General features: G+C 32.2%; 1 protein-coding gene across 1 annotated transcript in view; it reads left to right on the forward strand.

The window, feature by feature from the left end:
* PCLO (piccolo presynaptic cytomatrix protein) overlaps positions 1 to 13,390 on the forward strand; it is a 331,891-nt gene that overhangs the window by 192,502 nt on the left and 125,999 nt on the right. Inside the window, exons 9-10 of the mRNA XM_049772799.1 lie at positions 4,379 to 4,512; positions 8,937 to 9,027. Of these exons, the coding sequence (XP_049628756.1) occupies positions 4,379 to 4,512; positions 8,937 to 9,027 (225 nt within the window). The remainder of the gene's footprint in view (positions 1 to 4,378; positions 4,513 to 8,936; positions 9,028 to 13,390) is intronic.

The following is a 13,390-nucleotide window of genomic DNA, read 5'->3' on the forward strand; positions in this document are numbered from 1 at the left end:
GAATGCAGATCAAGTGAATTCATAAATCTTGGTTCTTTTCTCCCTTGATAATACACACTTTGTTGTAGGCCTATTTTGGTCAAAAATAAAATGTTTCCGATCAGTAAAGGCATCGTTACTTTATGTTTTCAGAGCATATTAGACACTAAGCTAATAGATTTATGCCTATTGTTTTCCTTAAGGATTTACATGATAACATGCTTTTATGAGAAGCTTCTTCTTTTCTACTTCTGCATGTAGTCAACAGTCTTATTTTTGAATTCAAATTAGAATTTAAAACAACTATTAAGAACAGAGTCTAAGGAGCTCAGGTATTTGCATTGCATGCCAAAGACATTTGGCATAGCTTGCTCATAGCCTCACAGCTTCTATTAGATATCACTCCTGAGCAGAGTAAGGAGTAGTCCCTGAGCACCACTGGGTTTAGCCCTTAAAACATTCATTAACTAAGGGGGGGGGGGTCAGAGAAATAGCTTGAAGGTAGGGTGTTTGCATTGCATGCAGAAGGACAGTGGTTTGAATCCCAGCATCCCATATGGTCCCCCGAGCCTGCCAGGAGCAATTTCTGAGCATAGAGCCAGGAGTAATCACTGAGCGCTCCGTCTGTCCAAAAAACAAACAAAAAAATTCATTAATTGGATAAATTTTAAGATTAACTAATACTTGGATAGGAAAAAAGAAATTTCTTTCCCAGTGAAATTTCAACTGATGTGTCACTTTCTGATTTGTTTTTCTGTTTGCTTTTAGATTGACCATTTTTATTCATGAGTTAAATAAAGCACTGTTCATATATCTTATTTAGTCAGTTGCTTGTGTGGATCCATACATGTTAACCTAAAATTATATAGTCTCTTTTTCCTTTGCCTTATAAGCAATTCTTATTTCAACATACAAAAAGCTATAAACAATAAAAAAGATGTTCAATAATCATAACTATTTAAAAACAAAATAGCAAAAAATCATAAAAGTTTTATGATATTGATTAAAAATAATTAATAATCTAATGGTGATATTGTCCAGCTGAAGAGGTAGTAATGAGGTTTAGACACAGCATTCACTCAGTCAGTACCAGTTCAATCATATGATACCTGAAACTTGTAAGGAATGATGTCTGAGCACAGAATCAGGAGTAAAACCTGACCATCACCTGATGTGACCCCAAAGACAAAAGCAAACAAATGTGCATTGTGGGCATATATCTGGAGATATTTAAACAAAATCCATTTATTTTCATCACAAATATTTTGTTAACATGGTATCAGACATAGAATTATCTAAATTTATCAAAATGTGACATTTTTATAAAACCATATAGAATGGCAGATGTTTGAGCTCAAGACAGTACATAGTAGAATACTTACCTTATATGTAGCCAATATGGTTTTATCTGAAGTTCCCATTTGGCTTCAAGCTTCACCAGGATTAATCCCTAACAATAGAGCCAGGAAAAAGTCCTAAATTTGGTTGGGTATGTCCCCTCCAAAAAAAAAAAAACTCAACCCTCCAAAAAATGTTTTCTCTCTTTCACTGTTCAATTGAGGTATATTTATAATCATCAAGTAGTATATAAAATTTGTTTTGATAAAGTACCAAGACATCATGCCTCATAAATTATGAAATCTATAAAATTATAACTAAGTGATAATGTAAAAATTATGTAAAATTATTTGTTTGACAAGATAATATATAATAAAGATGATTTATATAAAATTAGAAAAAGACAATTATAGCAAACTAAATTATATATAAAATAGATGTAAATTTTAATAATTTGATCTAAGATGTACTTTCTTTTATATATGCATATTATTTCAAGTGAGTAGTTGACTACAACTTTTTTTGTTTGTTTGTGGCTTTTGGGTCACACCCGGCAGTGCTCAGGGGTTACTTCTGGCTCCATGCTCAGAAATTGCTCCTGGCAGGCACGGGGGACCATACAGGATGCCGGGATCCGAAACAGTGACCTTCTGCATGAAAGGCAAACCCCTTACCTCCATGCTATCTCTTCGGCCCCTGACTACTACTTTTTTAAATAATGGATTGCTTTTGTAATTAAAGGAAAAGGGTACTTTTCAATTATGTAATTCATACTGGTTAAGTCAAGAAATATTATTTTAATATTTTTTCAAATGTATGTTATATTCTAATTTGGATAGCATAACATTGAAGGTATAACTTCCAACAAGCTTTATATTATCATTTAGTTAAAGGTTTCTAAATAAGGGCAGTGGTGTCCTGTGGAAACCAAACCCGTTAGAGTTCTCCAAGACGTAAGAGGAGAAAAATCATAATTAAATATGGTCTTTTTGAAATATATCACTCTAGGTGAAATTTATGTAAGCATAGCTAAAGTTCATTACTTGAGACCATTTACTCAAGTCCACAACGTAATATCCAAATATAGTTAGGTATAGTGCAACAGTTCTATTCTTTGGAACATACCGAGGGAAGTTGCGCCAGAGACAGTTATTTTCATAAAAAGTATTATTTTCATGAACATAATTCTTTCAGTATATACTATAGGCAAAATAATAATATTAACACACATGTACACTTTACCTCTAATAATTAAATATTCCAAGGTAATTTGATTTTATTTCACATAAGAATTCAGAAATTGGTTGTTATTAAATTAAAACTATAAAGATTGTTATAACTAGTAATGAGATTTAAAGAGCAAAATACTTATTTAAAAATTATACTAACGGTGCTTAATTTACTTAAATTATGTAACCTTTGTCAGTTAATTATTTATGTTCAATTTATTTTTCAAAAATATCTTAAATGTAACATTGTTCATGCATTGTTTTATATGCTTAAAAATAAATAAATTAGAAACCTTGTCCTAAATTAATGTAGATTCTAATAGGTAAGATCACAGAAGTAATCACAGCCCAGGTATACACTGTTGCATTTAATCAAATTAAGATTAATTAACTTATGATAAAATAGTTACTATGCCATGCATGTTTGTTGAGGGGGTGGCTAGGAAGAAGTGCTGTTCTTAATCAGTAGCGTGATCTAAGAGCTAGAGTGAATAGTTGCATATCTGATATATTTTTGCAAGGAAAAAATATTGGTATGGCCTATGAGGAGGTGAATCGTGGAAGAAAGTTTTGAATAATACACAGTAATGTAGATAAAAAATGACTAATAGAAAACTCCATAGTGTAGCATTGTAGAAGTAATAGTTTCAAAATAGTATGTTCACCAACAAATCTCTCAGGTTGAGCAGGTAAAAAAGAGCTACTTCATCTGCTACCTAGGAGGCAACATGGTATGTCCAGGCACTAGTAATTAGGGATTTATTTGGACAAAGAACAAAAAATATAAAGTTTGTAAAATTTAGGATAAATTCTATATCCTAAGTATATTAGGATTTAAGGGCAACCACTAAATAATTGCTTTAAATTAACTGAAGTGTTGGGCTGGAGAGAGAGTGGAAGAGTTTGAGCATTTTGATCCCCAGCACCACGTATGGTTCCCAATGGGAGTAATCCCTTAGAACAGAGACAGGAGTAAGACCTGAACAGAGTTATATATATCAGTGATAAAATCAGAAGTAGTTTTATTTTCATTTAAAATGTCTATTAGGTACATATTTTTATAGTAGGCTGCCAGGTGATTGATTATGGCTCCATATCCTAAGTGAATAAGCAGAACTCTTAAAACAATGTTTCATTTAATTATAAATTCATAACTGTTATGTTGTAGGGGACAGAAACCATTTACAGTGGGTATTGTGTTTATCTTGCAGGTGGCCAACCTGATTTAATCCCAGGTTTTTCATTATGGTCCCCTGGAGCACTGCCAGAAGTAATATCTGAGTGCAGAGCCAGAAATAACTCCTGAGCATAGTCAGGTGTGACCCCAAATCAAAACAAATAAACGAACAAGAAAAAGTTCTGTTTTAGAAAATAGTCACTCTTCAAACAACAGCTACATAATAGCAAGAAAATGACAGAAACTTTCCTATTAGAAAGATCTATTTTCTCTTAGATTTTAGTGGTGAATGATGGGAAGAAGTGAGGATCTTAAAGCATGTGAACTGAGGTTGAATAGAATGATTTCTGAGGGATATTCACACCTTGATACTTTATTGAATACAACTACTAAGTTTATTTTTTTTTTATTTTGCTTTGCTCTTAGAAGTTAGATGTTTGCACATTATTTCTAAATTTTCTCATGGTACAAATTTTTAAACATGATTTTCATGTAATTTTGAAATTGGTTTTTCTTACCCATTTGTGACCTGTGTTTGAAATGCATGAACTTTTAACAAACTAGAGGTGCATGTTTGTACTTTGAAACATCTACTGTCCCTTATCATCTATCTTAGTAGGAGTTGCAATGTTTGATATTTCCTTGGTCTCCAAAGCCTATCACCTACGTCGGGAAGAAACAGATTGGTTTGACAAACCCAGGGAATCTCGTTTGGATAATGGGCATCTGGATCGAAAGCTGCCTGAGAGATTAGTCCACTCTAGACCACTTAGTCAACATCAAGAGCAAGTAAGTGCTATGGTTAGCAAATGCTTCTAAATTCAGTTTATCCTAAAATGACCTCAATGCCCTAAATATATAAGATGTTTATTTAACACATTCATAAATTACTTTTTCTAGTAACAATAGTAAGCACTTAACTATCATGACTGATTGACATTTGTTTAAAAATAACAAACAAAAGAATCAGAAAGAAACAGAAGATAACTTGTATGATAAGGAAACTTGTCATGCAATTTAAGTTTGTTCTACATCCAATATTTTTCTTTCAGATCAATTCACATAAAACAGTATTAACAGATATCTTCTTATATATAAAATGAAGTTATCAGGTAAATTTTACAAATATATATGATAAAAAAAACCGGTCTCATTTCCTTTGAACAAATATGTTGATATTTGAATTGAACTTTGAAAAAATATGAGTTTGACAGTTACAGTGAGAGATGATCCTAAGGAGATCAGATATTTGAAATCTAATTTACTAATTAAAATCCCTGTCAAAAGATATAGTATATAAAGAACCTTGTTTAATTATATATAGATCAATGTGATAGAAATATGTGAATTCTCTCACTAAAATTTTGTTCTGCATTATTGTTATTATTTACATTTTAATTGTTATGACAACAAAAACTATAAATGCAACTATATGTACATACTTAGAAGTATTCTGTACTTATAATGTTAACAGCCATATAACCACTCTCTACATGAATAAGAAACTGTCTCCCATATAAATTCAGTGAGATTCTTCCCCTGACATTCCACCCAAAAGTAACAAATAATGCTAACCATTGTAATAGTATTTTTGTTTTTCTTAGTGTGTTTTCTTAATAAATGCTACATAGAAGACAATATATATTGGTTTTATTTATATATTGATATAAATTTATCTTTAGATTTTGTTTTCATTCACAATAGCTCCATTTTGACCTAAAATAGAAAATTGACCTCAGAATTTACTATTTCAATTCTTTACATCTCTAATATTAAAAAGTATCAATGTCTTGATATATATAAACCCAGATACTTATATTTGTAACTTACTAATAAATATATGTTCATAAAATGTTCTGGAGGCAACAGTAATAGATCAAAGGGAATGGTACAAACTCACATGTCTGCTTTTAGGAGTATTTTTATATAAAACATGCATTAGACAAATATTTATGAAATTTTTATTTGACTCAAAATTATATATAACATGAAAGTAATTTATATTTGTTTTCTTAAAAATACATACATACATAATGAATATTTGATTTCTACCCCTATATATTTATTTTCCTTCCTTGTTTAAACTTCAATATCACCTTTATATGTTCAATATAAGGCAAACAGCCTTCCCTAATATTACCCCTACCTCCACCACAATTTGAAATATTATTTTATGTCTTGGGTTCTGAATTCCAAGAGCAGGTGTTTTCTATTCAATCCACCATAATATATACACAATTCCTTTCTATATTGCTTGTAACTCCAGAAAATTAATTCTTTACTATGCACGTACAATATATAGTGTTTAGTAAAAGAATGGATTTTTGAATAAATAGGAGTTATTAATATAAAAGATACTATTTCATTAACATAGATTTCATGAAAACAACTCTGAGCTATTTATAGTAGGAAATGTTTTCTGGGATATCTATATTAATAGATAACAGGATCTATTTCTTATTGAGAAGATATAATGATGATTAATTTGTCAAAACAAAAATCACCAAAAAATTATACATAACCTTTCTCCTTAGAGAGAGTTCTGGGAAGTTGGTATAATTTATATCCTCTGGTCTTATTCCTAATTTTACGTGGCTTAAGCAACACCTACTCAGAAAAGCTGTGTACTAAAGAACTCTCACAATGTTCACTTATAGTGTTTCTAATCTAAATATAAATTAATCTAATCTAAAGCTAAAGCTAATAGCAACATAATGCATGGGAGGGTCAAGTGTCTCTTCATTCCTGACACTGGCTACATTGATCAAATTTTTGTCATTTATTTTTGTCAAATAAATTCATTAATCTGGCTATTATTTATAATCTGTCTCTAAAGTTGAAGAGGATTTTATAAGATATTTTAAAAGCAACATTTATGAAAAAGTTAATTAAACTTCACTTCCACTACTATTTTTATCCCCAGGTATAAAAATTAAAAAGCAATACTCACTACCTGTTAACTCTGCTGAACAATTGGAGAAATTTAACTACTCATTTTTGACTGTGTTACCTTTCATATTTAGTTACCTTTCATTGTCATGGTCTGAAAATTTGAAAAGAAAAATATGCAAAGTCATATATAAAAATATATAGAATTGTAGGTTACTTTAATACAATTAATATCATTTCTATATTTTTGAAATAAAATTAGTACACTAGTAAATTTTGATCATATTTAATACTAGTAGGATTTTTATGCAGATGACTTAATTTTAGTAGAAAGATATTTTATATCAATTTTAGAAGAAGCAGGGAGAAAATGGGTAAGACATAAAGTAGAAAACAGTAGATATGATGAAAGATAGAAAAGGAGAGTAAAGAAATAGAAAAATACACAAATTGGTAAAGTGTTATGATTGAAATCCTATTAATAATAGTTTTGTGAACCACAGTACCTCATAGGGGAAAAATGTAATAAGGTGCCATCCATAGATGTATGCCAAGATTGTGGAAATGTAACTGGTATATTGGTAGATGGACGTGGACACTAGTGAAGGGCTTGATTTTGGAACATTGTATGCTGTCACTAATAACTGTAAAGCACAGTACCTCAATAAAAGTAAATAAATAAAATGCATTTTTAAAAGATTCTGGCTGGTTTACAATCTTAGCAATTGTATATTTTATTACTCTTAAATAAATCTAACGAGTTTTGCTCTGTGAGAGCTATTCTGCCAGCTTGAATGATATGGTATATTTTCGGAACTACAGGAAATAACCAATAGTGATCCAAATAGTATAGAAAGTTCTAGTAGGCTTTTTCTATTCTGTAGGGATTGTCCTAGTTGTTCTAGCTATCATATTGTCATCCATTCATAAGAGAGACCAAATGTTGGGGTAATTAAAGTTCATTAGCTATGCTTTGTAGATTCTTGGTTGAGTTTCTTGTGTGTTCCTTGTTTGATCTTTCTGGAATTGTCTTCTGTTCAACATAAATAGAAGAATTATTAGTTTTATTGTTGTCTTAGGCCTGTTGCAGTTGTGCATTTCTGCACAATTCTTTAGAGAACAAGGCATACCGAATTCTGACTCTAGGCCATGCAGAGGTTTTAATCTTTCTTTCAGCAGGCCAACTAATTTACTTTTGTTTCAGATATCTCATTTTGACAAGTGGAAACAGATAATGCAGACTTTAGTAACCCTATGCTTGTACACCAGTAATAAGAATGTAAATCACATACATTCCTCAAAAGCTTAAACTTTTTTATTTTTTCTACCTAAAGGAACATCTATAGCAAATTGGAAATAGCACCATCAACAATACATCTGTATATATAAAATGAACTTTAGAGAGTATTAGAATGAATAAAAATGATTTATTTCTATGGACTTTATCTCCACATCTCATTGAAACTTCTAATTGACTTTTTCACCAGAAATATCAAAGGCAAAAATGACTATAGTCTCTATAAAATCAAAATAAATGAAAAGTAATACTGTTATTATCTAGAGAGGTTGAGCATGAGGCTATTATTTTTCCTGTTTTTCTTTCTTGCAATGAAAATTAAATTTACACTTAAATTTCTAGACTGTATAGAACATATTAGACTATTACCTGCCAATTTCTTATCTCTGAGTCATTTTAGTGTAAGTTCTCTCATCGAGTTTGTTTTTATGTAATGCAAGTCTTATACCAAACTTTAGGACAAAGCTATGTATCAAAGTGACTAAATCCTCTCAGGGTCCATCTCTGGACTAGGTTAGAACTGACTGCATTTCTAACTAAACACCTTTTGTTTCATAAATCAGAGTTAATTGAGTCCTGTTTTATTTTTTTCCTTTATGCATTTTCCTAACTTGATCTTCCTTCTTGTACTCTAAATTCCTCTGCTCTTAGGATTTGAATACATTGATGAAGAGTAGGTCTCCTGTAACCTAGGATACCAACTTCCATTAATATTACCTATGTACCAATAAAGCAGAAAGCTTATTTTAGAGTTGGTCTCCCAAGTTCAACTATTTCCCAAGTAGAACAAATCATTTTGCAAGAGATATTAATTAGTAAATATGAATACCATAGTGAGCTCAGGAATATGAAGATTTTATATATTATTTAGTGATCAATACTTAAATTGTCATTTGAGAAGCTAGTGACATAGTTTTGTTATTTTAAAAAGCTTTTTAAAATAAAATTAGACTTGTTACTCTAATTCTGTATATTTCCCTTTAAGATTCTTTAATATTGCTTTTCACTTCTCACATGTATGTCTTAGATTATACAGATGAATGGGAAGACTATGCACTACATTTTTCCTCATGCAAGGATAAAAATAACAAGAGACTCTAAGGATCATACAGTTTCAGGTAAAGTTAATTAAATCATAAACCCATACTGATTTTATCTTAAGATGAATTGTGTATTTGTCTTTAGTTACTTGACATTCATTTTGGAAAATTCATGTTTATGTCAAAAAATTGTGTCTTGGAAAATTTCAAATAAGAATATTAATCAGAATAAGCAAGATTATTAATATACCCATAACTGAGTGGTGTTTCAAGTGGTGGTACATACTTATATTTAGTTATTTCGCTCTTTCTTTATCTAAGTTTCATAAAATTAACCTAAGAATTAGTCTAAATTTTCTGACATAAAACTTTCCTAAACATTTACTAAACCAAAATAAAATAGTTGAAATATTGATGGCAGTTTGGAGATAAAGCACAGCTGTTAAGGTGGTTGCCTGCAAGCAGCCTACCACAGCCCCATCCCTGGTACTCCAAATGGTCCCTCAAGCCCTGCAGTGTTTTCTGAGGTCAGAATTAAAAATAAGGGGCCTGCGTGGTGGCACTAAAGGTAGAGTGCCTGCCTTGCCTGCGCTAGCCTAGGATGGACTGTGGTTCGATCCCCCGGTGTCCCATACGTCCCCCAAGCCAGGAGCGATTTCTGAGTGAATAGCCAGGAGTAACCCCAGATCATTACCGGGTGTGGCCCAAAAACAAACAACAACAAAAAAGAATTAAAAATAAGCCCTGATTATAGCTGTGGGTGGCCCCAAATCTAAATATTACAAATAAAAACAATTTTTTTGGAAATATGATACACACCTGAGAAGGAATAGGTCTTTTAATTGTCTTAGTTGAAGTCATAGGAGAGAGGTGACAGAGTTGAGAAGATTGCTTCTCTGTCTACCCACTTCTGCCTACTTCTGTCACCCAGAAAAGTTCCTGGGGCAATCTAGAACTCCAAAGTATGAAGCATATGCTCAGTCCATTAACCTATAAAGCACCCTCAATGGCCAAAGGTTACTCCTGACTGCGCTCAGGAATTAGTCCTGATTGTGCTGGGGGACCTTCTGGGGTTTCTGGGATCCAGCCAAGGTTGTCCACTTGAAAGGCAAATGCCAAAACTGCATTAATATTTGCTCCAGTCCTGCCAACTTTAATGCATTTTTAAAGATGAGTTATATCCATGCTCTTTTTTTTTGGGGGGGGGGCCCACACCCAGTGATGCTCAGGGATTACTTCTGGCAATGTACTCAGAAATCGCTAATGGATCGGGGAGTTATATTGGGATGCTGGGGATAGAACCAAGGTCTTTTCTGGTCAGCTACGTGCAAGGTAAATGCCCTACCGCTGTGCCAGTGCTCTGACCCCTTTGCTCTTATTTTTTTTATAAACTCTGGATATCAACAGAAAATATGAATTAATATATTAGATAGTGTTTTATGCCTTAGAGAACATTTTTAAGGTCATATATATTTGTTTCTTCAGTATACCTGCCATAGTTCTTAGCAGTTTTAAATCATGGAGAATATGAATTAAAGGAGACTTAGCTTTTGAGCAGTTGTTCTCTATTTTTATAGAGAATGATTCAATTAGGAGTCTAATGTTTTCTTTTATGATTGGGCTATTTTTCTTCTACCAGAGACAGATAATTTAACCTTTCACAGTTTTATTGTGCACAGACTATATTTTAAGTGCTGATAAAAATTTTAGACATGAGTCTTAAAATGTAGAGCTCCTTTTTAGAAATAATTCCTTGCTACAAACTGTTTCAATTCTCTCCAGCTCATAAAGTGAAATAACATTATACTTAAGTATTTTAAAGTCAGTGTTTTTTTTTAAGATGTAGAATAAAAATCTTCAAACTTTCTGTATTAGTATATATTTTAATCTGTATTATAATTCTAAATTGTATTTGGTTATTTATTCCTGCAAGATTATTGCTTCTGTTTTGCAATTTAAATTTTTATTATGATAAAAACAAAGGACAAATTTAAAAGAATAATAACTGTAAGACCTAGTTATCTCTTGGTAGAAATATTCTAGTATAAAATTAGATCTTAAGGCTGGAAGTATAGCACAAAGGGTAGGGCATTTGCCTTGCATGCAGCCAACCCAGGTTCAACCCCAGCCATCCCATAAGGTCCCCTTGAGATTGCCAAGAGTGATTTCTGAACAGAACCAGGAATATGACCTGAGCACTGCTAGGCATGGCCCCAAAACAAAACAAATCAAAAAATCTAGATTTAATTTCATGTCAATGCATGTTTTGCAGAAAGAGCATGAAGATTCTCATTTTGAGTAATACATAATAGCAGTGTACTATATAATTTCTCTGCATTCCTCCATTCTTTTCATATCAAATAACAGTAAAGTTTTTCTATTTTGAATTTATAAAACAAAGCTGGCCTATCTACTTCTGCCCACCCATGAGTCTTTAGGTAACATGATCTCTTAATTAGTTAATTAATTAATTAATTAATTAGTTTCATGCAAGTCTTTAAAATATCTCAAGAATTATTTATATATTTACAACTTCAGGCTAGAATCTGTAAAGACAGTCTTTGTCAGTATCTAGAAGCTAAGCTAATGAAATGCAAGCCCTAGAATATCACTTATGCTCACAGCTAAGTACAATGTCACTCAAACAAATTTTGGGGACTGAGAGACAATTCATTGGATGGCACCTCTTAGAGCCAGGTATGCTCTAAGAACCATTCAAATTGCTTCCCACCCAATGCCTTTTGTGTGTGTGTGGGGGTCACACCTGACTTTGCTGAGTGGGTTACTCCTGGCTCTGCACTGCACTCAGGGGTCATTCCTGGTGGTACTCAAAGAAATATATGGGATACTGTGGAATAAATTCAGATCAGCTATGTACAAGACAAATGCCTTACCTACTGTACTATTGCTCTGGCCCTCCCCAATGCCTTTTCTGAAGGATTAAATATTTGGGGATATAAAAGGGATATAAAAGATTTACTGTTGTTTTTGCTATGATTACCATTTTATGTTAATATACATATTAAATAAATTTATTTTAGATGCATCTACTAAAGTGTTTATAGTTTAAATTATATCATTTTTCTGTGATCAATTTCAAAGTTAGCTATGAGAAGAATGGTAAAAATAGATCAAATAATATTTATCATGATTTATAGCTATTGGATTTTGATGACTAATTACTTGGAGTTTATAATAGTGATGTCACTCTTTCATTAGCATAAAACGTTTTTATAATAAAAATTTAAATTTGTTTCTCATTCAATTTAATTAACAGAAAATCTAAGCAAATAGCTGAATTACCTTTATAGAACAAGAATGGTGCAAGAGTGAAACAATTGGTTACTTGTGACATTTTTTTTTTTTGGTTTTTGGGCCACACCCAGCGATGCTCAGGGGTTACTCCTGGCTATGTGCTCAGAAGTTGCTCCTGGCTTGGGGAACCATATGGGACACCGGGGGATCGAACCGCGGTCTGTCCAAGGCTAGCGCAGGCAAGGCAGGCACCTTACCTTTAGCGCCACCGCCCGGCCCCGACTTGTGACATTTTTGACTTACATAAACATATTACAGTTAGAAGCAGTGTGTATATTTATCAGATCTTAATAACTATTCTAGCTGGGAAAGCATTAAAATATTTTATTTTATTTATTTTTTTATTTTTTGGCTAGGCAAACATTTTGCTACTGTGCTATCTCTTCGGTCCAAAAATTTTTATTAAAAACTATTAATCACTAAAAGAAATTCTTTGATACAATGATTTTTGCCTTTAATTCAGGGCAAGGTTACAAAATGGGGAGAATAGATCATAAATTTGAAATTCAGATAGACCCTGAGTTGGAGTGTGGCTCTCCAACTAATTGAAATTTTGGAGATAAATCTGTTCATTTGCAAAATAACAGCATCTTTAGGTCTTTAATATGAATTTTTGTACTTAATACTATACTCAAAAAATATTATTCTGCCCTCTCATAAGTAATTGGGAATAAACAAAGAAAAACCCACAGTGCTCACAAAGTGAGATTCTTAGCTAGAATTCCATTTTATGACTCAGAAAATAATCTTGTTTAAAGCAAGACAAATAATTTTTTCTGATTTTAAAAATACACATGTTTTTGTGTAGTTCCATTTTGGATTGGCTACATCTACAGAATAGGAAGGCAAATACATAGTGAAGAACTTAAAGACATTTAGGTACAGTGTATAGGACGCTTGCCTTGCACATGCTGACTGGGGTTCGAACCTCAGCATCTTTGTATGGTCCTCCAAGCACACCAAGAGTGATTCTGGAGCACAGCACCAGAAGTAACCCCTTAGTGCTGCCTCCTGTGGCCTAAAGACAAATAATTAAAAGGTAGTGGTACCTTCTAAATAAAAAGTGGCTCAATTTCTATTATATATTGTGGTCCACTGTCTTTATAGGTTATAGAACAGTGAAGAA

The sequence above is a fragment of the Suncus etruscus genome, chromosome 1 (assembly GCF_024139225.1).
Source record: "Suncus etruscus isolate mSunEtr1 chromosome 1, mSunEtr1.pri.cur, whole genome shotgun sequence".
NCBI classification, from domain to species: domain Eukaryota; kingdom Metazoa; phylum Chordata; class Mammalia; order Eulipotyphla; family Soricidae; genus Suncus; species Suncus etruscus.